The sequence below is a fragment of the Sinohyriopsis cumingii genome, chromosome 17 (genome assembly GCF_028554795.1).
Source record: "Sinohyriopsis cumingii isolate HCF-2022 chromosome 17, ASM2855479v2, whole genome shotgun sequence".
Classification (NCBI taxonomy): domain Eukaryota; kingdom Metazoa; phylum Mollusca; class Bivalvia; order Unionida; family Unionidae; genus Sinohyriopsis; species Sinohyriopsis cumingii.
In genome coordinates this window covers 57,154,637-57,176,622 of record NC_142977.1, presented here as the reverse complement: position 1 = coordinate 57,176,622, position 21,986 = coordinate 57,154,637, and the positions used below count along the sequence as shown (strand labels likewise).

Below are 21,986 nucleotides of genomic sequence, written 5' to 3'. Positions count from 1 at the left end.
GTAGTAGTAGTAGTAGTAGTAGTAGTAGTGGTAGTGGTAGTAGTAGTAGTAGTAGCAGCAGCAGTAGTAGTAGTAGTAGTAGTAGTAGTAGTAGTATTAAAACAAGTTAGTAAGTTAGGTATTCCTCTTTATCCCGTCTGGGAGACAAGGTTGCAACATAAGGTTCGCCCCAGGAAACTGGCACCGCTTCCAAGGTCATCCAGGCTGTTCATCCAGGATGCCAACAACTCCACCCCATACAAACAAAACCGTTACAGAAACAGCAGCAACTTAACTTCCACTCCATCAACAACAAGAGGTCAAGTAAAGAACTCCAACCAAATATTATGTATCATGACAGCTTGCAGATTATCAAAACAAGGACATTTATAATAACTTTATAAATATGTACAGATTTCCTGTTGTGTCCTGACCCAGACCTTGCCAACAGTAAACTAAACGCCATTAATTACGTCAAGGGAGGTGAATCTATTGATATATGTGTTATGGTGGCTAAATGAGGTAGATTACTGGCCCTGAAATTATCTTTAACGATATGTGGGGGGTGAGAGAGAATTGGGTTTGAGGGTTACAAATGTTTCGTGCTAACTTTACATTCATCTTCAATTTTGGACCTTATGTTATAGCCATATTTGCTTTAAATGCATTCTTGTTTATTATGTATGATGCATGAAAATATGTACCGAGTCGCACCAATAACGAATCGATTCAAGTTTCACGATATATCTCAATATTTCCTCAATATTTGTAAATAACTTTCTCATATTGACGACGATTTATTGTTGACTGATCATTTTGAAGTCATCAATGGATAAACTAGAACCACAATAGTTTGAAATAGTCGAAAGCAGGCTTCTGGTGTTCCTGAACAAAGTTTGATGACTCTTTTAAATTTCTAAACTCGATTCTGTGAAAATCGGAATGTCGTATCTACGAACATGGCCAAATAATGTTACCGCAACTTTTGTAAGAGTTAGTTCCCTTTGGTCATGTAACGGTCGAGTTATGGCTCTATCTGACATTCGTCGTTAACAAGTCTCGTCATTTTCATATGTAAAAGATCATTAACATGACAAAATACACAATTTGAAGCATTGTATGTACGATCTTAATTTATAATATACTCGGAGTTTCTTTATTGATTTAGTAATGTGTCCGTTAACGGCATACGCACAGAATGGAGAGGGAAAAAATCCAGGCAAATTCACGTCTTTTGCCTTAATATAAAGCTACAATCTATGTTTTCTTAGCAGATATAAGGAAAGACTTGACTCATGAAGTGTAAATATTTTGTACAAACATCAATTCGCTACTTGTGACAATGTAATAGTTCCAAATTCACTTGTGCAATATTTACCTAGATGTCTATATCATCAAATTTATGAGCAAGATCAAAGTATATTAATGAGGTGCTCTTGAATCGAATTTATCGGTATTGATCTGGATCACACACACACACACACACACACACACACACACACACACACACGCATTTGGAGCCTAACAGAAATTAAGAAAAAACTAGGGATGTTATTTAATCTAATTTAATACACGTCTTGCTTTAATTGCATAATCATGAAGCTAGAGATTTTAATACATTGTTGCATTATATATTTGTATAAGTTAAAATGCTGGTAGTATTACTGCATACACTCATACAATGAGTAGAGGCAGGCACAACCGAATTTATCAGTAATTTCACTTTGAGGCAATTCTTATGCGGTGTATAATTTACAACAGCAAAAAATCTAACCCATCAAAGCAAGAACGAAATCCACTACAAACCTACGAAATAAACGCGCAATAAATTCTTTTTGTTAAGTTTAATCAAGCGCGCTTTCCCCCCCCCCCCCCTCACGGTTTGATATATAAAGTATTCGAACTCGGAACGGCGTGTTCGTTGCAGCCGTCCGTTGTGCAGCAGAAGTCACATGACATCTTCATATTACTGAGACCCGAAGGACTATCATCAATGTTCAAGAAGCAGTCTGTGTTCCCGGACGTCTTTCCCCAGTATTTCTTTATACACGCGTCTTCCTTCGCACATCTAGAAGAAACCGAAATGGATGTTTATTAGAATGAAAATGAATTGTCTTGCAAGTCATTGGTCATCGGGTTACCAACAGAACTAAAAGAAAATGGGGGGCTGGAGGGGTTGGATTGTCGTTTTTAAAACTCATTGATTAGTCAGGAGTTCGTATGCTTATTGCTTGTATAGAGGAAAATACATATTTCCCTTTCGAACATAAATCTCAAATCTAGTAGACAGCAATTCGTATTTAACCTTGAAAAATGAAAAGTGGCCCTTATACACTACAGGCAACAGATTTGTAAAATAATTAACAGAAAAAGTAAGATGGGGAAAGCAATTCTTGGTATATCGGAACTCTCTGCTTCTGAATGGACGCATACAACCAAGGATCGTCATAAGATTTCTCCCTTACATACCTGTCTATGCCAATACATTGATTAGTGCTCATATATAGCAACGTACAGTACGGTTACTTTTATATCTTCCATATCATCGTAGTCGAAGGCTTAGAAGAAAATAACTCGAGGACAGTACTTCATTGTGTTAGTGGTATCAGCGCTAATCTTTTATCAGTTGAATGCTGTCAACTGATCCCCAGAAGAAACAGGAATCCACAGGACATTTGGAGTAGAATGCTATGTGCATAAACCTCGGGTGCAAATGACCAACATCCGCCCTCTATATATAGGGAAACTATCTCGTAAGTTACTTTCGTTTACAGTGCCAATACTTGGTCTTTATTAACCAACGGAGCTTTCAGATTCTTCTTAAAAAATGATTGGTCAGTTGTTTTCTAAACTAAACTTTTAGCTAATCAGATCACTGGATTCCACACTTATACTTAATTTCAGACGGAAGTTCTGATAGTAAAATCCACGCCGGAAAGCTGGATTCCAGATAAATGGTTTAAATCATAACTTATCTTCACCTCATGAAATCCACGCATGGTTCAAACATTTCTTGGACGGAAAGAAAATCATTCCAAACACTGTAAAAATGTGAGGAAAGTTTCCATACACAAGAGTCAAGGAAAAGAAGTGCATCCAAGATCGAGAATAAAATCGATGCATTCGCACTCAGAATGACATATTGAACAAGTCGAAGCATGATTTAAAGGCAAACCTGTATATTATAACAAAAAATAAGTATAAATATGGTAAAGACCCTGTCCAATGTATTAAAAAGGTATATAAAATAATGATAAAGACAAAAATGACAATATCTTCAAACTACAGGATCACACTCGTCTGCATAAACTGTATTCCTTGAAAACGCACCTAGTTGTGTGTGTGTGTGTGTGTGTGTGTGTGTGTAATTGGGCTATAAAAACAACACAAACGCCGACAATTCTGTGCAACTAGTTTCGCATTTAATGTATGCTTCTTCAGGCTTTAGATTGATCGATTGATTGGAGTTACGTCGCTTGCGCCCAGAAGAGCATGTGCGACGGGTTTATTCCCGCACAGCGGGATGCTAAATGTTCCTGGGGGAAGGAATTAGTGCCACATCCCCCAGGCTTTTATGTGCTCAAGGAGCACTGCTAATTTAGCCGTCAGGTCGTAGGACAATATTTCTCTAATGACCTGAATGAAGGGCTTTCATGAGTGGGAATGGGCCCAGCAGACACTCATGTTAACAATGAGTTGATTTCAGTCCGTATTTTCTGTACTAGGTGTCGACCCAAGCAGTATGTAACGCTCGTTGCGATTGGTCGCAACGATGACGTCACATCGGGACACCTAGCTTTAGGCGTGTGGAAATTGTTCCAGATCTCCACCTTAAAACGATGTCCAGAGAGGCAAGAGAGCAAGGAACTCGGCAAGCCAGCCATGGATGTCGAGCACTCCCAATAATGTCAGTCCATACTTAGTCAAATTTAGTCTAAATGTACTAATGGACAATAAAAAATGCCAATAATGTGTTAGCGACCTGTGCAATTGGATCAAATCAAAACAAGTTGTACAATTTTCCTACGTCCTAACAATAGTAAAAATTCTAGTACATAGAGTACTTTGTAGATGCCCTACAAATCTTTAATAACTAATATGTCTGAGCGACATATATAAAAAGTTTGGTCTCTCTTAGGTCATAAAAGATTTGAATTTTGAACCGGTGGATTGACGGATCAAGTTAGTGTACATAATAGTTTTATCGAAACGGGATATCAAGCCAAAATGATTCCCTGGATAAAAGGCAGTATTGGTAGCCCTTAGAATTGCTTTTTTAGCAGAAGTTCCCCGTTTTATTTCTGCTTCTTTACATTTCTCCACAGTCCTTTTTCTCTCAGGTAATTTCGGGGAAATGGTAGCTGTGTAGCGTACAATTGTAGTTAGCTGTTTCTACTAGCTGCTGGACTGGGTAGTTCTTGTAGGCCTCTTGATAGAATTGTGTAAGGATTCTTACACCATAGTGCCACTCGCTATTCATTTATTTTTGTTTTTATTTATGTCAGGTTTTCATGCGCGCGTTGCACGCTTGTGTCCGACTGAGGCAAAGGAGGTAGTGACCAGGAAGGCAGGCCACCATCTGCAGGCAGGAGTCCGCTCATTCCAGGGTACTGGTCTAAATGGATGTACTTGCACGAATTTTGAGTTTTGGTTCTTGTATCTGAAATTGTTCTAAAGATGAGCTAGCTTACACTGGACAGAAAATTCTATGCTGCTTTAGTGTTAGTATAGTAGTCTGTATCACAGAATTAGGCCGCAGTATTACTTGGCTGTCTTTCATGTTACGGCTAGGAAGAGAGCAGAGAAGATTATTTTTTTAATATTATTTTTGTTTATTTTTTAAGGATATATTTGAGATTTAAGAACACGGGAACCTTTGCTGAGTACTGAGGTCCCTTGGGACGTATAAAAAGCGCCCTTCTGTCTATGTATATTTATCTGGTTTTAGAGAGTATTTGGGTGGGTTATGTATGTTTTACAGTTTGTGATTTTTAAGCTAGAGGGACACCCTTGCTGAGTACTCAGGTCCCCCAGGACCTGTCAAATGTGCCCATCTGCTAGTGGAAATTTATTTTTAAGTGAGGTCGGGTTGTTTATTTTATGATTTTAGGGTGTTTTATATTTTTTCTTTTAGCTTGGATGTGTCTAGGAATTTAAATGTGTTTTGGTAGGATATATTTATGTTGGGGTTGTTATTTATAAGGAAATCTGGGTAAGTAGTAGGGGATTCAATTTTGTTTTGAGCTTTTTGAAATTCCATTCTAGCTTCCTGATATTTTGAGCAGCCAATGAATATATGTGGCAGGTCTTCAATGGTTTTGCAGTGATAGTAATTGATATCAGCAGGCTTGGGTCTTAGATGTTTGCCAAAACGTCCTGCTAATTTTGTTTTTCCGGTTACAATGCGATTGATAATTGTTTGGTCCAGGCTGTTCACTTTGGTTGGTTTGATGGACCTATTGGTTTCTTTTATAATGGAGTAGAGTATCTTGCCTTTCGTAGTGGAGTTCCAGTGCTCCTGCCATTTCTGGTTAATATAGTTTCTTGTCATGCTTTGGGCTTCTGTTACGCTATATCTGAGTGGGGCAGGGTTAGGGTTTCCTAACATGTTTTTTGCTACTTTGTCGGCTAGCTTATTACCAGGGATTCATATATGCGAGGGTATCCACATGAATTCAACTATCTGATCGGCTGTGGATAATTCCTTATGCATATAAAAAGCTCTAGCCAAGAATTGTTCTCTTGATTTGGTACTATGAGATTTGACGGATTCTATTACACTGAGCCACTGATGATAACTGCTTTTGGAACTTTTTGGTCTTTAATCCATTTTAATGATTCTAGTATTGCCCGGAACTCTGTGGTGAAAGTAGAGCATTCGTTTGGTAATCTGGATCCTATTTGCATGTTGAATTCAGGAATAACCACTACAGCTGCTGTTCTGGTGGGGGGGGGGGGGTCGGTTGTTTTGGATCCGTCAGTGAAAGTTTTTAAGAAGCCATAGTAGTTGTCTTGTATTTCCATTGCTACGATGGTTTTGAGTTTAGATTCTTGTTCCAATTTGTTCCTATAATTGGTGACTCTAGTGTTGATCCTAATGATAGGGTTTGTCCAAGGGGCGGGGTCAGGGGAGTGAGTGTACTCTTCTTGTAGAGCAAGTGTTGGCAGCTTTTCCCTGAGTTCTAGGATTTGTTTGCCACGTGGTGGGTTAGGAACTAGTTTGCGGCTAAACGGTTTGTTGCATTTGCAAATGATTACTTTTGTAGCATGCGAGTCTGGGTGATTTGTTAATCGATTGGAATATCGGACTAGCATTTCCTGTCTTCTTATTTTTAATGGCAGTTCACCGGTGAGGACTTAAAGTTCGTCCAATGATGTCGATGGTAGAGTGCCAGTGCAAATAGATAATGCCTTCCTTTGGATGGTATCCAGTTTGTTCAGTAATGTTTGTTTCGCTGAGTTGTAAACTTGGCATCCATAATCTAGCTTCGACCTTATAAGTAATCTATAGATGGTTAATGGGGTTTCTTGATTGGATCCCCAGGTTGTCCCTTTAAGATTTTTTAAGAGATTACTATCTTTATTGCAATTTTGAATTAGTTGTTTAATCTGGTGTTTCCAAGATAGATGCTTATCGAAGAACATACCTAGGAATTTTACTACCTTAGTATATTTGATTAACTGGTTTTGAATATAGAAGTTGGGGTAAATTATCTGGTTATTGCGTTTAGGGGAGAAGATTATTGATATCGGTTTTTTTCATGTGAGATCATAAAACCCCATTTATCCGCCCATCTCCCTATGTTATCTAGGCTTTTCTGGATGTCTTTGACTAGCTGATTGCGAGCAGGGTTTCCTGCCCTCCAGATACCTCTGTCATCAGCGAATTGGAAAATGTTAACCCGTTTTGTCGCTAGGTTGAGGTCATCGTCGTTAATCATGATGTTAAATAGCGTAGGACTGAGTACACTCCCTTGTGGGGTACCGTTTTCAAGGGGGTATTCTTTTGAGGTGGTGTTTCCTACTCTGGTGATTATTCTGCGATCTCTTTTGAAATTTTCGATCCAGTTAAACATGCGTCTAGTAATCCCGAAGTGGTTGAGTTTGGTAATCAATCTTTTGGTCCAGACAAGATCAAATACTTTTTCAAGGTCAAGGAAGACTGCTATAAGGTGTCTGTCTGATTTTCTTTTGGAGTTTAAAGCTAGTTTGTACCCGCTTCTAGTCTTAAACGTTGTTCTGTGGTAGAGCACCTGTTACGGAAACCACATTGGTTTTCTGATAGGAGTTTGTTACCTTCTAGGTGGTCTTTTAATCTGTTGGCTAGGATTGGTTCCATCATTTTACATGTTATTAGTGAGGGAGATGGGACGATACGAGTTAATATTATTAGGGTCTTTACCTGGTTTAGGGATTGTGATGACAATTTCTTGTTTCTAGCTGAGTGGTAGTTCTACACTTCGCCAAATTTGACTGAGTAGTTTTATAATGATTATTGTAATGCTGTTTGGAAGATTTTTGTATATGATATATCCAATTTGATCTTTCCCATGTGAGGTTTCCTTTTTAGAACCTAGCGCTATTTTCCATTCGTATAGGGTGATTTTGAAATTTAAATCTGAGTTCTTGAACTCTAGGTCTTTAAAGAGGTTAGGAAGTGTGGTTTCAGCTTTCTGTATGTGTTCTTGGAAGTTACTAGTGTGATTGGTATTACTGCTCATGGCCGAGAAATGGTTAGCAAGTAGGTCAGCTTTGTCATGATTGGTTGTAGCATTTTTCAGCTTAGGTGTTAAGTTGATAGCTTTCCCCCGGATAGATTTTATTTTATCCCATACTTGTTTTTAGAGTTAGATTCGAGGTTCAGTTTGGAGCAGAAGCGTTGCCATGTTTTTTCTTTGGCTAGTTTTATGATCCCTTTAAGCTGTTTTTCTTTGTCTTTATATTGGATGAAATCTATTGAGTCGCTTGTTCGCTTATATTTGTTAAGTGCTTTTTTTTATCTCTATGTGTTTTTTGACATGGATCATCCCACCATGGAACTGATTGTTTAGTTTGAGTTTGTTTTTTTGGGAATATTTAGGGTAGCTGCATTAAGTATATTATTAATTACGTTGTCATGGAATATTGTTATATCTGGGTCTTTGAGCTCTTTGGTATTAATAGCGGCTAGTATGTTTCTAAAGTTATCCCAATCAGCTTTATCATATCTCCATTTGGGTGGGGCTTCATGGGGGTTGTGCTGAACTGATATTTGGAGGGAGGCTGTGACGGGGAAATGGTCACTACCTAATGTGTTATCTTGATCAACCCACCAGTTTGAAAGTTGGGCTAGTTTGGGTGCGCATATAATAAGATCGATTGCTGAGAGTGAGCCATCCTCAGGTGTAAGTCGAATTTTAGACCCATCATTGAGTATGGTTAGGTTTGATTCAGTAATCCATTCTTCAATTAATTTGCCTCTTTTATCCCTTCTACTTTCTCCCCATAGTTCATTGTGAGCATTGAAGTCGCCACAAATGATTTGGCTTCCAGATTGATTAGTGGAGATTTGTTGATAAGATTCTAAGTTGATTGGGGTGTCATTGCCCCCTGGGTCATATATATATTAGTTATTATTATATTATTCGATCCAATGTTGACTAATACAGTTTGAATTTCACTTTTACTTATGTCTATATGCATTGGGATCGTTAATGTTTCAGAGTAGGGCAGGGAATCAATTAGAAATATTGCAAGTCTTCCTCCCTTTTTCCCATTGCTACGACTTTTGAATATGCCTGGTGAGTATCCGGAGATTTTGGGTATATGTTTCGGATTCTCTGGTAAGCGTGTTTCTTGGAGGCAGATTATTTCATGTTTATTGATTGCATTAATGATTTTGTGCATTAGTTCAGGTAGGTTTTAGGATAGGCCCCTGCAGTTCCATTGCCACATAGTAAGGTTCTTCAGGCACAAAATGTTTTGAAAGAAACAGATGACGTCTTTATAATTTAAAATAACAATTGCGTCATATACGTAACGTCATAAATGATATTTATAGGTTACTGCATTTGTATGGGAAAATATGAACGAGTTTTTTGGATGGAATACTGCAAGACCTTGGGAGTGCAGTATATCCATCCGACAAAACGAGTTCATATTTTCCCATACAAATGTAGTAACCTTTTTATTATATGCTAATTTTCTTATTCTACCTAAGGCTTAATTATATAAACAAAATACACTACAAGAAACAACGTAAATGAATGAATGCCGTATTCCAAACTAAATACACAAATTATTAATGCCCACATAACTCCGCCCAGATAAATTTGAATTTGTCGCGCGATAGACATAAGTTTCGAAAGAAAATGGCGTTTTTGTCTACTTAAAATTGAAATTTGGAGTCATATTGTGTCTGACTGCGCATTGCAACAAGTTTTCCATTTGATCTGGAATGAATAGATTTTGGTACTTTTGTCGATTCTACGAAATTTCGTGATTATTGACTTGATTCATCTGTGCAAATTGTACGTGAAATACATCGGATTGAAGTAGCGCGGGAGAGGCGTGTTTACGTCTGCAAGTGTGTTTATTCTGTCATTGACTATTTGAAATCATAATGTGGGAAAAATATGGAGTGTTTCAATTGCAATTATCAAAAAGACGATATTGAACTTAATGTGTTCTTTTCATTTTGAGTGCAGTAAGGAGGATGTAATTGTACTTAGAATATAATCATATATAAATTACAGTACAGTTTCGAAATGTGTAATCAAGCTTGAGAACTCATGACATGGCTCATGTAATTTGGATTTGCAGAACTAAGAAAGTACATTTTGAGGAAATTCAGAATGTAAAGCTGTAATTATATTTTTGCCATTCTTATTACCAGCTAAAAGAGACAGTTTATTCTTTATAACTGGCATGTTATTTGTAATTACCAAGCAATTTTATAAAATATGGCGTCTATCGCCAAAATCCGAAACATTGTCTCAAAAAAGTTAACGCGGAATGTAGCAAAACAGCTGGTATGTGGCAGTCCACGAAGCATCTGCTTTAGTTCATTCAGAAACAAATTTAATCAACCAAAACGTAAAGCGTTTGCTACACGAGAGTACAGGATTTGTTTACAAAGTAGTTCCTAATATACTATTGGGCACACGTGTCCTGCGCGTGGGTGCAATATGAAGGTGTGAAATATCGTAAAATATTGAATGATTCTGATAACGTAAAGATAACGGAGAAACAAGTGAGCATATAATAAGCATCATTATAACAAATATATATATATATATATATATATATATATATATATATATATATATATATATATATATATATATATATATATATATATATATATATATATATATATATGTGTGTGTGTGTGTGTGTGTGTGTGTGTGTGTGTGTGTGTGACACGATAGAACATATACTAGTCTCTAATGAAACCTGAATCAGTAAAATAATAAAATAGAAACAAACAGTCATACATACAGTTATATTTTTTTATAAATGACATACAACATATCAGTTTTTAATTAACATTTTATACAATTTTGTATAATGCCTTGATATTAAGGCCATTAGGATACAAAGTATCTAACTTATAAATATAATGCAATTCTTTAAGATAAAAAAGTATAGAGATCCTCAGCTTTCCCCTTATATATCAATACATTTTAATACAAATAATCACTCTCTACTCGATTTTTCTGTCATGCCAATAGATATTGTGCATGGAGACATGAATAGACTGATAAAAGAAAGTCATTGGATTCATAAGTGGGTATTTTTGTTTCCTAATTGCCTTAATACCAAGGCACTATATAAAATTGTATAAAATGTTAATTACAAAATTGATATGTTGTATATCTTTTATAAATATATAGTTGTACGTATGACTGTTTGCCTCTATTTTATTATTATTATTATTATTACTATTTTATATATATATATATATATATATATATATATATATATATATATATATATATATATATACATGCAATAAACTGACAACGAACAGTGCAAAACTAGTATCTAGCTAACCTGAGCGCTTTCGACTCTTTAATGAGTCCTTTTCAAAGGCAAATACATCACATAGACAAGACAAACAAATAAAACAGGAACAAATGTATGTCACTACTGCTTAACATGGGCGAGACAAATGTATGTCTCCCCTGTTAAGCATAGGTGTGATAAATTATGTTTCCACTGTTAAACATGGATGAGACAAATTTATGTCTCCCCGCCAACTAGAGGCGAGACAAAGATAGCACTTTCCAGTCAGAATTGTTGTTGTCAAAGGCGCACAAATCTTGAAGAGCAAAATTTAAAAGATTCAATAGCAGATAACTCACCCTTTGCTGAAAATCCTGAGGCCTGAGACTATTTGGTCCACTGAAGTCATACAGTAAAGGGAGTCCGCTGAACAGGTTTTCAGTACTTGCGTACTACATACCGGGTCTTGACACGAGAAACACCTCCGGAGAGCTGCAAAATGCACGTGAAGAGGAACAATTCAGATCTAAGCGTGGCTTCTATAATAAGTATTCGAGGATGCAGCCAAACTTCAACGCCATGCGCTAACGCACTGAATATTGTACATATATTGTCTTTGTTAGGGAAATATGAAGATTTTGTTTGTCCAAGGCAACGTGCACGTGGTATACGAATATCCATATCTCCCAGCAAACAAGGGCAATAGGACCAAGCAACAAAATTGCTTGAGAAAGAAATGGTGTTATATTTTCTGGCACATGACATTCTGTGCGTGAGTCATTAACGCCGTTACTTTTATGAGAAATGGTGTTATATTTTCTGGCACATGACATTCTGTGCGCCAGTCATTGACGCCGTTACTTTTATGAGGTATATTAAATTAGATTACAAGTGTAGTCCGGGATAGGTCAAGAGTTTTACACAGGGACGTCATGGGGGGGGGGAGGCAGCGGTGTATTTGCCCCCTCCCCCCGAATTGCACGTGCTGCAAAATATATGTAGCCTATATGTGAATTAACAAGCCCGTCAAGTTTCCCCCCCCCAATCAAGTTGTGTCCCACACCCATCCCCCCAATCAAGTTTTGTCACACCCCCACCCCCGAAAAAGTTGAAATGACGTCCCTGGTTTTCCATTCACACTCATGCCATAAAGTTCTACCAATGACTAAATTAGCTGATCTATTACAGAGAACACGGGGAATATTTTATTGGTCAGTCTCTGCTATAGATTTCACTGCCCTCAATATACAGTAGACATTTATTTTTATTTCACAATCCGTGCTATCTACCCTTTTGAAAGACTGACCAATCTGAAAGTTGAGAACAAAGTTCACTCTCGTTAGGGAGATGCCTCAAACTGAATAAGATCATATCTCTACTGTCTTACATGAAGATATGTCATCGACCATTTAGGGGTCATGTTCCAATGAATATTACCATATTTGCTAATTTTATCAGCCAATCAGATGCAATCTTATATCTTCGCTTTTCGGATACTGAGCAGTATAGGCGAAGAGCATCAATGTGTGTATATCGATTTGATTCACTTTCAAATTTCTGAAAGCTGCATTTCCATTTGCTAGCTCAAAGGTCACCAGAACATGGCTTCTAAGCGGTCGTTGTCAGATCTTCTCGCAGGACAGCGGAGATCTGATTTTAATCTGATTGGGATATACCTATGTAGAAATAAAGTTAACTCATGTAGATCAAAATAAACTTTTATCATGTTGAAATTTTTTATTTCGAAATAAGTTTAAGGCAATGTGGTTGAGTTCAAAACGTTCGCTTCATCAGGTGTAGTATATATTTTATAGTGAATGGTTTTAACAGTTAATTTTCGTTTCGGTTATATTTTAGTTTTCGTGTAAAATGCGCATCTTTATAGACAAACCATTGCAGTTTTATTCCAACATCACGATCACGACCACTTTCTTTTTAAAAGGAAATTTATTTAAGCCAATATATGGACATCAAATAGTAGTGAGTAGATATGAATATAAGTGGTCTTGAGCACTGGATTATTGGGAAATGATAAAGAAAGTTACACAGTTTAATAATATATTCATTTAAATAATTATACCTTGTCGGAGAAAATTTGGCGATACGTACAATTAACTACCATAATCAAGTCTCCTCACGTTTTCACTTAAAATCGTTGTTAATATAATGGTGAGATTTTGTTGACATTGAGAAACTGCACTTGGCTTTATTGAAATTTCATGACGAACTAGTTTTTGTATCATAATGAATTACATGTACATATATGCATACATAGCTTTGGATCTAGCACATCGTTCTTATCCAGACTGTATTATTGTCGACAAATAAGCGCCTCCATTTATTTGGCGATATACTATCCAGTTTTGGATATTATCACTAACCCTACCAGAGGAGGATTTGCGAATTATACAGTAACCACCACAATCATCCCGACCGCTCCGGTGCCCTAGTAGTTAAAGCGTCCGCCTCGGATGCGGGAGGTCGTGGGTTCGATCCCCAGTCGAGTCATACCAAAGACTTACAAAAATGGTACCAACAGGTGCCTCGCTTGGCGCTCAGCATTAAGAGGTTAGTGTTAGGACTGGTCGGTCTGGTGTCAGAATAATGTGACTGGGTGGGAACATCATGATGCATGTCTGCGGCGTGATGCCCCAGTGCTAGACATCACCATAAATTGTTACACTGCAGACATCGTAGCGATATGTTTTATTTTTTTAAAGCTACGTTAAAAATCCAAATCACGCACACACACACACATTCCACCCCACACACGAAAACATCATCCATAATGTATGAATAAAAGACCTATTATCTGGCAAAATAACGTTCTGATGTGGATTACTTCAGTGTCGACACTGAGGTATCTCCTCTCTCAAGTTTCAGTCTTATTTTCATGAAACACCTTTATTTGCATATAACGTTTTATAATTCATGAGGTGATCGTGACCGCCATTGCATTTTGACATTACGAGACAGGTTAATGCTGTCATTAATAGATATAGGATATGTAGCTAAGCAACCGATACTATTAAGACAAGATGGGGCAAAATCAGTAGAGACACAAAGGGAACAGTCGGGATGCGTGTAGTTCTAAAGATAAGCATTTACTTACTTGTATTGTTACCCGTAGTTGTTTGCTGTTGTGTTGTCGGCTGTGTAATGGCAAAAAACGTGGTCGGTGCTGGTAATGCTGATGTGGTAGTAGGCGTTGGCTGTGTAATGACAAAAAGAGTGGTCGGCGCTGGTGGTGCTGATGTGGTAGTAGTAGGCGTTGGCTGTGTAATGGCAAAAAGAGTAGTCGGTGCCGGTGGTGCTGATGTGGTAGTAGTAGGCGTTGGTTGTGTAATGACAAAAAGAGTGGTCGGTGCTAGTGATGGTGATGGAGTAGTAACAGTAGTAGTAGTAGGTGATGGCTGTGTTGTCGGCCGCGTGATAGCATAAAACGTGGTTGGTGCTGATGTTGTCCCTGTTGTGGGCTGTGTCATGACAACTAAGTTGCTGGTTTTTACGGTAGAGGTGTCCATTGGAGGTGCAATAGTCACCGAATCTGTGGTGCTTTGTGGTAAGAGTGTTGTAGCTTTGAAGGTAGAGGTGAGCATATGAGGTGCAATAGTGACCGAATCTGTGGTGCTTGGTGGTAAATGTTTTGTCAGACCAGTGGTGCTTGAAGATGCAGTATGTGCCATAGTGGTCACATTCGATGACGGTGTGTTGGAGATCATCACAAATTGTCTGGATAGATGTGTGTTGGAAGTGGTAGTCAGTTCAACTGTTGCTTGCTTTTGAGCTCCTACGGACACAAAAAAGAGAGAACAGAAATTCTTTCTAATAAAATAATACATACGAAATCATATAAATTAACATGGTGCGCTATTTATGACATTTTGATCAAAAGGCTTCATAAATTATCAAACAGTTCAATAAAAGTAGCGCTTACGCGTTTCTCCTACTGGTTGATATGTTAAGTGTGTGAAGCATTTTAATGAAAGTACTTTATGAACAAATGATTATGTTTACTGGTTTTAATCCAAGCAAGACAGTGTACTGAACTATTTGCATTTCTTAGCGATATTTAGAAGGCAAATAGCCTTTATTTTTATGTCTGGTTTTGCACTGAGCTTTTTTTCTGGTTATTTTTGGAATGAATGTGACCATGTCATAGTCCCGGTGACTGACCTGATTAGAGCTATGCTTACCACACTGGTTGCAAAAAGTCTCTCCTGACGATTTTCCTCCTAGAAGTTGGTTTCTGCCGATGTGCACATGCACGCTGACGTCAATGGACCGCGAGCGGTAATCATGATTCCTGCAGCAAAGTTGCCCGTTATGAGTGTGACAGTTGGATCCAGAAGACCCCGACTGCCCTGAATTACCTCCAGACGATCCGCCACCATTACTACCACCATTTCCAGATGATCCAGGACCCACCGGCTTGATCGAAGGAGCTTGTGTTGGCATTTGAGTCTGGGCAGCAGAGTGTGTGGTATGTGGAGTATTTGTATTCCTTACAGTTTGCGCTGGTGGTTGAGTCTGTGCGGGTATAGTCGCGACTGGTTGAGTTGCTTGTGGTTTTGTCGCAGGCTCAGTCGTTTTTTCTTTAGAAGTTTTCTTCGTTTTAGAACTACCTCCAGGTTTGGGCTGTCTAGTATTATGTGGTTTAGTATTCCCACCTGGCCTAGAATTGTTTGGCTTAGTCGTTCCACCTGGTCGAGAATTATTAGGCCTGGTTGTTCCACCTGGCCGTGGATTGTTTGGCTTGGTATTCCCATCTGGATGAGGATTGTTAGGTTTTGTTGTCCCACCAGGTCGAGGTTTATTAGGCCTAGTTGTTCCACCCGGCCGAGGATTGTTTGGCTTAGTATTCCCGCCTGGCCTAGAATTGTTTGGATTAGTCGTTCCACCTGGTCGAGAATTATTAGGCCTGGTTGTTCCACCAGGCCGTGGATTATTTGGCTTGGTATTCCCATCTGAATGAGGGTTGTTAGGTTTGGTTGTCCCACCCGGTCGAGGATTATTAGGTCTGGTTGTTCCACCCGGCCGAGGATTGTTTGGCTTAGTATTCCCATCTGGACGAGGGTTGCTAGGTCTAATTGTCCCACTCGGCCGAAAATTATTAGGTCTAGTTGTTCTATCTGGCTGAGGATTATTTGGTTTGGTTTTCCCATCTGGATGAGGGTTGCTAGGTTTGGTTGTTCCACCCGGCCGAGGATTGTTTGGCTTGGAATTCCCATCTGGATGAGGGTTGTTAGGTCCGTTTATGCCATCCGGTCGAGGATTGTTTGGACCTGGATGAGGGTTCTTTGGTTGAGTTGTTCGTCCTGGCCTACCTGGATGAGGGTTCTTTGGTTGAGTTGTTCGTCCTGGCCTAGTATGTTGATCAGGTCTCGAGTTATCCTCAGCCACATCTGAAATTAAATTTATCTAATTAATCTACCGTGTATATGTGCTTTCCACTCTGTTTGTAAAAAATAAGACGTATGTGTTTTTTTATATAGAAGTACAAAATCGAACACTAATGTCATTATATGTGTATCAATGATACTAACCCTACTGTGATACAATAGACATTATCTGAATTGCTTCCTTGGGGCAATACCCCCAGTGACTTATGGGCCTTTTATCATACGGTAACGACAATAAATGACGACAGAAAGAGAAATATTAAAACTGTTTGAATATAAGTTATCGCATATGAACAATTGGTCCGTTGGCTCTAACAGAGGAGATGGAAGTTTATTAAGACATAATTAAAACAACAACTGATACATATTTAGTGCAAGAAAACCTTTAGGTTAACTAATTTTCAACTGCAACGACATAATAGGTGTTTAGTAAATTTCAGATCTAAATTTTACGATATTGAATCATTATTTAGATAAACATCACTTTACAACATGCAAAAAGAGCACGTAACTTTTGAAATGTACAATATTGCTTGAATTCTGTACCCAAGTGAAAGAAAATAGTTATCACTCGTAAAGGCGTTCTAAATAATATTTAAGACAGAACAAATAAACGAAGAAGGAGATAATAGTGTTCCCTTTAGTCGAAAATACAAACGATGAAGCACGATTATTTGTAGAAAAAAGAAAGAATGAACTTACGTATTCATTTTTTCAGAAAGCCTTGGTATGACGTATCGGAAATATTAGTTCAGTTTGTAGTATGCACCATTTAAAGATTTAATTTTGAAGGCATTGTATTTTACGTTATATCTCGAAGCAGGTTCCACGATGCTTTATTTCTATGTTCATTGCAAATTAAGAGATGACACACTCGGTACCAGTTTTTTTTTTTATAGCTGAACTAGTCTCACAGTTGCTAAACGCAGTTGTTCGTGCTTCCCACTGTTCTGTAACGATTCCAGAGTGTTCAGTTGACGCAAAAAGTTCTCAAACTTGCCAACAATTTTCTGATTTGTTTCAATAAATCCCCGATAACAAAGCATGCATTCCGCGCAAAAGAAAAATATGTGTAAAGTCAGTGAAAGTATAGTTCACGATATATTTACATGGTATACTTTTGTTTTCCCATTTAAAATCTTAACAGCTTGTGTAAAAACAATTCTAAAAAAGTGTGGAATGAGAAAGCAACATTATATTAGAATAATATGCTATTCAACCAAATGAATAGTTCAAAGCAATCGTCAGAACATCTCTACCATTGTTGATATCCTCTGCATAGATCGGTGTCCTTGACCTTATTCCCGTGTTACATTTGTCCTCGGTGCAGCAAAATGTACACTTGCCCTCAAAACCGTACATCCTAGGCTCATCCCAATAGCACTCATCTGCGTTGTTTTCCTCAGAGTTCAAACAGATCTGGAAAAAGTAGCCAATCTTTTTGATACAGATGCAAGAAATAGTGTCCGAATTGTTCCAGCGAGAACTGATTTCATAATTATTTCATTTTGGTACAGTTTATGGATTCATTTCCCTCAAGAATACCCGCGTGAGGTTTCAAGTGCTATACCCTCTCATAGGTAAGGGACAGGCCATTTAATGTTATGAGGGTAAGAGCTTTGGTCAGGCCCACCAGGATGCTGTTTTCTTTCACTCATGATAAAAAAATTCAACTAATATACTTTTTTTATTTTATTTTAAACAAATTAAAGAGCAAGAATATTTTGGACCATTTTGGGCCGGAAATATTTTTTGACAAATTCACGGTCCCCTACCCGATCCGCAAATAATGTAATGGTTGATTCCCAAGGAGTTAAGGAGATGCTAAATAATGTTTATTCACAGGAGGCAACTATTGGGTGATTCGAATATTTTTCACATATGAAGACAATTCCAGTATCAGTTGAATTAAACACATTGATGGAACACGTCGTTTACATCAGTTGACACCCTCAGGGAAAAGCGAGGAATGCTTAAACATGGGTTTCCATCATGTTGCGTTTCGTTTCTTAGTGTTTCGAGCTTGCCAAAACGCAAGCTACTCTGGCCGCATAAGTAAGCGTGTCTTTTTCTCTTAAACGGCGAAGAACGTGTCGTAAATTATGTGGCAGTTCTAGATTTTAATTCATATATTTATTCAAAGACCTTTTTTATATTGAGCAGAAATTTGAAGGCTGAAGTTTAGATCAGAGCTAATAATTTATACCCCTTGTATGGGCCTTGTTTTCTAATTTTGGTGTTTCGTTTGATTGTGCAGTCTTGAAGTACTTACTGCTCGTGCACTGGTCGATCTCTACTTTAACCCTCGAGTTCCCGAATTAGACGCAGCCTTTTTCAAATCGAAGCGATCATAACGACTTTTGCGAGTAATGTGAGAAGAAATAAGTATATTCTTTCAAAGTAGTTAGTGTTTAAATTTCAGAAGAGATACTTTTATAATATTTATATGTATACTATTATGAAAGTAATAAAACTACATGTTATAAAAGTAGACGGTACAATGCATCCACCTCAGTTCGATAAACTCTGTATAATAAATGAAGCAGCAATGATATTCTCGACTGTAATGGCAAATTGCGGTTTTCAATTTAAACTTGCCTTATTTTGAACGTACTCAGTAGCATGTAAACATTCTTACTGTTGTCCGGGAGCATGCTTGTGTCAACCAGACGTCGTCCTCGGTGAATGAAAACTGGCTTATGCAAACATCCTGTAAATATGTTGTAAGCATCATCCGAATAGTGAATTAAATATTTAAAAATATTTCATTGCCAAATCATAAATATATGAGAAAGAGGTTGGATACAAGTTCTATCAACTTAGAATTGTCTTTCCCAGATATTTCATAAATGCAAACATGAAACTCAACAGGTGTCAAACGGAAATTCATGTGAAATTATGGTAATGGTGAAATGTCATTGAATTGAGTGGCAACTATATATATATATATATATATATATATATATATATATATATATATATATATATATATATATATATATATATATATATATATAGTGCATACATACATGCATGCATGCATACATGCATACATACATACATACCTAACTACGTGGTCGTAGTTACAATGAAATAGGTAATATGTTCTTGTGTAGACAGATGCGGATCAATGATTATCGCGCGCATTTTGATTTTTAAAAAAGAATGTTTCTCATTCTCCAACAGATCGTGTTGTATGTGCATAAACTCGTTTATATTACACGCCTCAAATGTATGATTCAAATGCCTATTTGTTTCAATATAAATTCAGACATTTTCATGAAATTCTCCAGTCTATTGACAGCAACTGTACCGTCCTGAAAGTTCATCAAAATATTTACAGCTACTGTACCGTCCTCGCAGTTCTCTAACCTTTTTACAAAGACTGTACCGTCCTCATAGTTCTCCAGCCTTTTTACAATAAGTGCAACCGTCCTGAAGTTCTTCAACCTATTTACAGCTACTGTAACGTCCTCACAGTTATGTAACCAATTTACAAGGAATGTATCGTCCTCACAGTTCATAAACCTATTTACAGCTACTGTACCGTCCTCACAGTTCCCTAACCCATTTACATATGTACCCTCCTCAAAGCTGTGCTTTTGCTTTGATAGTGAAAAATCAGTATGTAAACGTAATGCGTGTGAAAATGCATTTTGTCTGTTGTGGAAGACAAGTAAACAAGCAAACAACCAGTATCAAGAAATAAGATGTCCTAATTGGAATAATACTTTAGCTCGTTGTAAAGCGGTTCATATAGAAATTACTGAAGAAAATGTATACTGTCAATACCAACCTGTCCATCCGCGCATGTCTGAGTGTGGTCACATGCTGCGTCCAGATTGTTGTTCTTACAACTATAGCAACTTTTAAGAGCGCCATCTATATGGTTGTTCATCTCCCCTGGCGCACCCTTTGTATTCCATACGAGGCATGCTTCAAAAGAAATTATAAACCTTCAAACTAAATAAAATGTAACTGATTTTATCTTGAACAAGCCTCTATAAAGAATGTAGCTAAAGTTGTCAGCAAGAAGTCTCTTTTGATGATTTTAACCTTTTAAATCAATTATCACCTAATTTTGTCACAAATCAAGTCAAGTCCACCGCTCCGGTGGCCTAAGAGGTTAGGGCGTCAGCCTCGGATGCGGGTGGTCATGCCAAAGACTTATAAAATTGGTACTAGCAAATGACTCGCTCGGCGCTCAGCATTAAGAGGTTAGTGTTAGGGCTGGTCGGTCTGGTGTCAGGATAATGTGACGGGGTAAGACATCGTAGCGATATGACTCAAGCTGTTAAAACTACGTTAACAATCCACACACACACACACACACACACACACACACATCAAGTATTATATGTCCTTTTTATTTCGCTGTGCGGTGACAAGCATTTCACCTTTTCAGGGATAGAAAATACTCAGATGCAGGCAGATGAAAACCCGTCAATAACAACATGCGATCTAATCAGACCACTGAGCAATAAAACGTTCTCTAAATACTGAATAGACACACCAGAATTAAGAAGACGAAAATAATGTTTAGTTTAAACATTATTATGTGGACGAATATTTAATGTGTAATTAAGAGTTCTCTCTATACTTAGTAATTGCCGATTATATGAAGTCTAACTGGAAACATTGTTCAACAATGTGGAGATATCGAGAGGACTGGTCCGCTATCATATACGTATAGCCGTCTAATGCACTATTTCAGAGATATCCAGTGGACTGGTCCTTTATGATATATAGCCGTCTCTTACACGATTTGAACAAAGTCGAGATATCGAGTGGACTGATCCGTGATTATATATTTCCGTCTGTTACACGTTTGAATGGTGTGGAGATATCCAGTAGACTGATCCATTATTATATGTAGCCATCTATTCACATTTTAAAGACCCTTCGTTTCTAAAAGAACAAAAGGCCCAAACATATTTCCATGCATATAACTGACAACATTAACTACATGTATACTCCTGACATGCTTAAAATAGAATATACAACTATTAACAGTGACTTTAGTTTGAAAAATATAAAAATTAGAACAAAAAGAATCAAACAATTAAAAAGAGATACTATACAAAAGTGTATATGTCAATAAAATAATTTAGTGATTCCAAAAGCAGGTAATTTATTGTGGAAACAATTTCGTCATCTGACACGAAAGCCTTCTAACAAAACGTGTAGTTCAAAACAGACAGATGGTAGACAGACAGACGGACAGAGAGACAGATAAAAGATTAAAAAGAGATTTATGTTGCTAAAAAGTATCTCACCAACAATGAAAACGAAATATAATCCACGGCGTTCAGCCATATCTAAATGTTGGTTAAACGTGTAGATCTGGCTGCTTGGAAAAGCTCTGCCGCCGCTGTAATGCCCAAGTCGAAGAACACTGAATTATTTAAGGGTAATTGCTAATCACCTTTTAGCCAATACCTGCGTCGTAACTGAGACAAAAGTCTAATGTAAATAGAGACATAACCTTTTAGCCAGAATCGGTCTCGCCATAATGTAAATTTATTGCATCGTCTATTTGATCTAGATACAATTCATTTAAGCCAAATCACGGGGAAAGAACCAATGTACAAGATACCTGCTTCCTTCTCAAATGTGGCA

At 37.6% G+C, this 21,986-nt stretch overlaps 1 protein-coding gene across 1 annotated transcript; it reads right to left on the bottom strand.

The window, feature by feature from the left end:
• Positions 1–1,528: 1,528 nt before the first annotated feature.
• Positions 1,529–21,741, bottom strand: LOC149778823 (uncharacterized). Its single transcript, XM_089938534.1, has 8 exons — positions 21,644–21,741; positions 20,164–20,303; positions 19,006–19,077; positions 17,627–17,786; positions 15,162–16,370; positions 14,078–14,755; positions 11,325–11,457; positions 1,529–2,047 (listed from the first exon to the last, which is right to left on the bottom strand). The coding sequence occupies exons 1-8, from the start codon at positions 21,681–21,683 to the stop codon at positions 1,855–1,857; spliced, it is 2,625 nt and encodes an 874-aa protein (XP_089794660.1). The 5' UTR covers positions 21,684–21,741; the 3' UTR covers positions 1,529–1,854.
• Positions 21,742–21,986: the final 245 nt, after the last annotated feature.

Excerpts from the sequence above, each read along its gene's own strand:
- LOC149778823 (XM_089938534.1), bottom strand. The coding sequence starts at position 21,683 with ATGGCTGAACGCCGTGGATTATATTTCGTTTTCATTGTTG. Across the intron at positions 17,787-19,005 it reads AAGCATGCTCCCGGACAACA|ATCTGTTTGAACTCTGAGGA; the intron begins GTAAGAATGTTT and ends TACTTTTTCCAG. Across the intron at positions 14,756-15,161 it reads GACTTTTTGCAACCAGTGTG|GAGCTCAAAAGCAAGCAACA; the intron begins GTAAGCATAGCT and ends TTGTGTCCGTAG.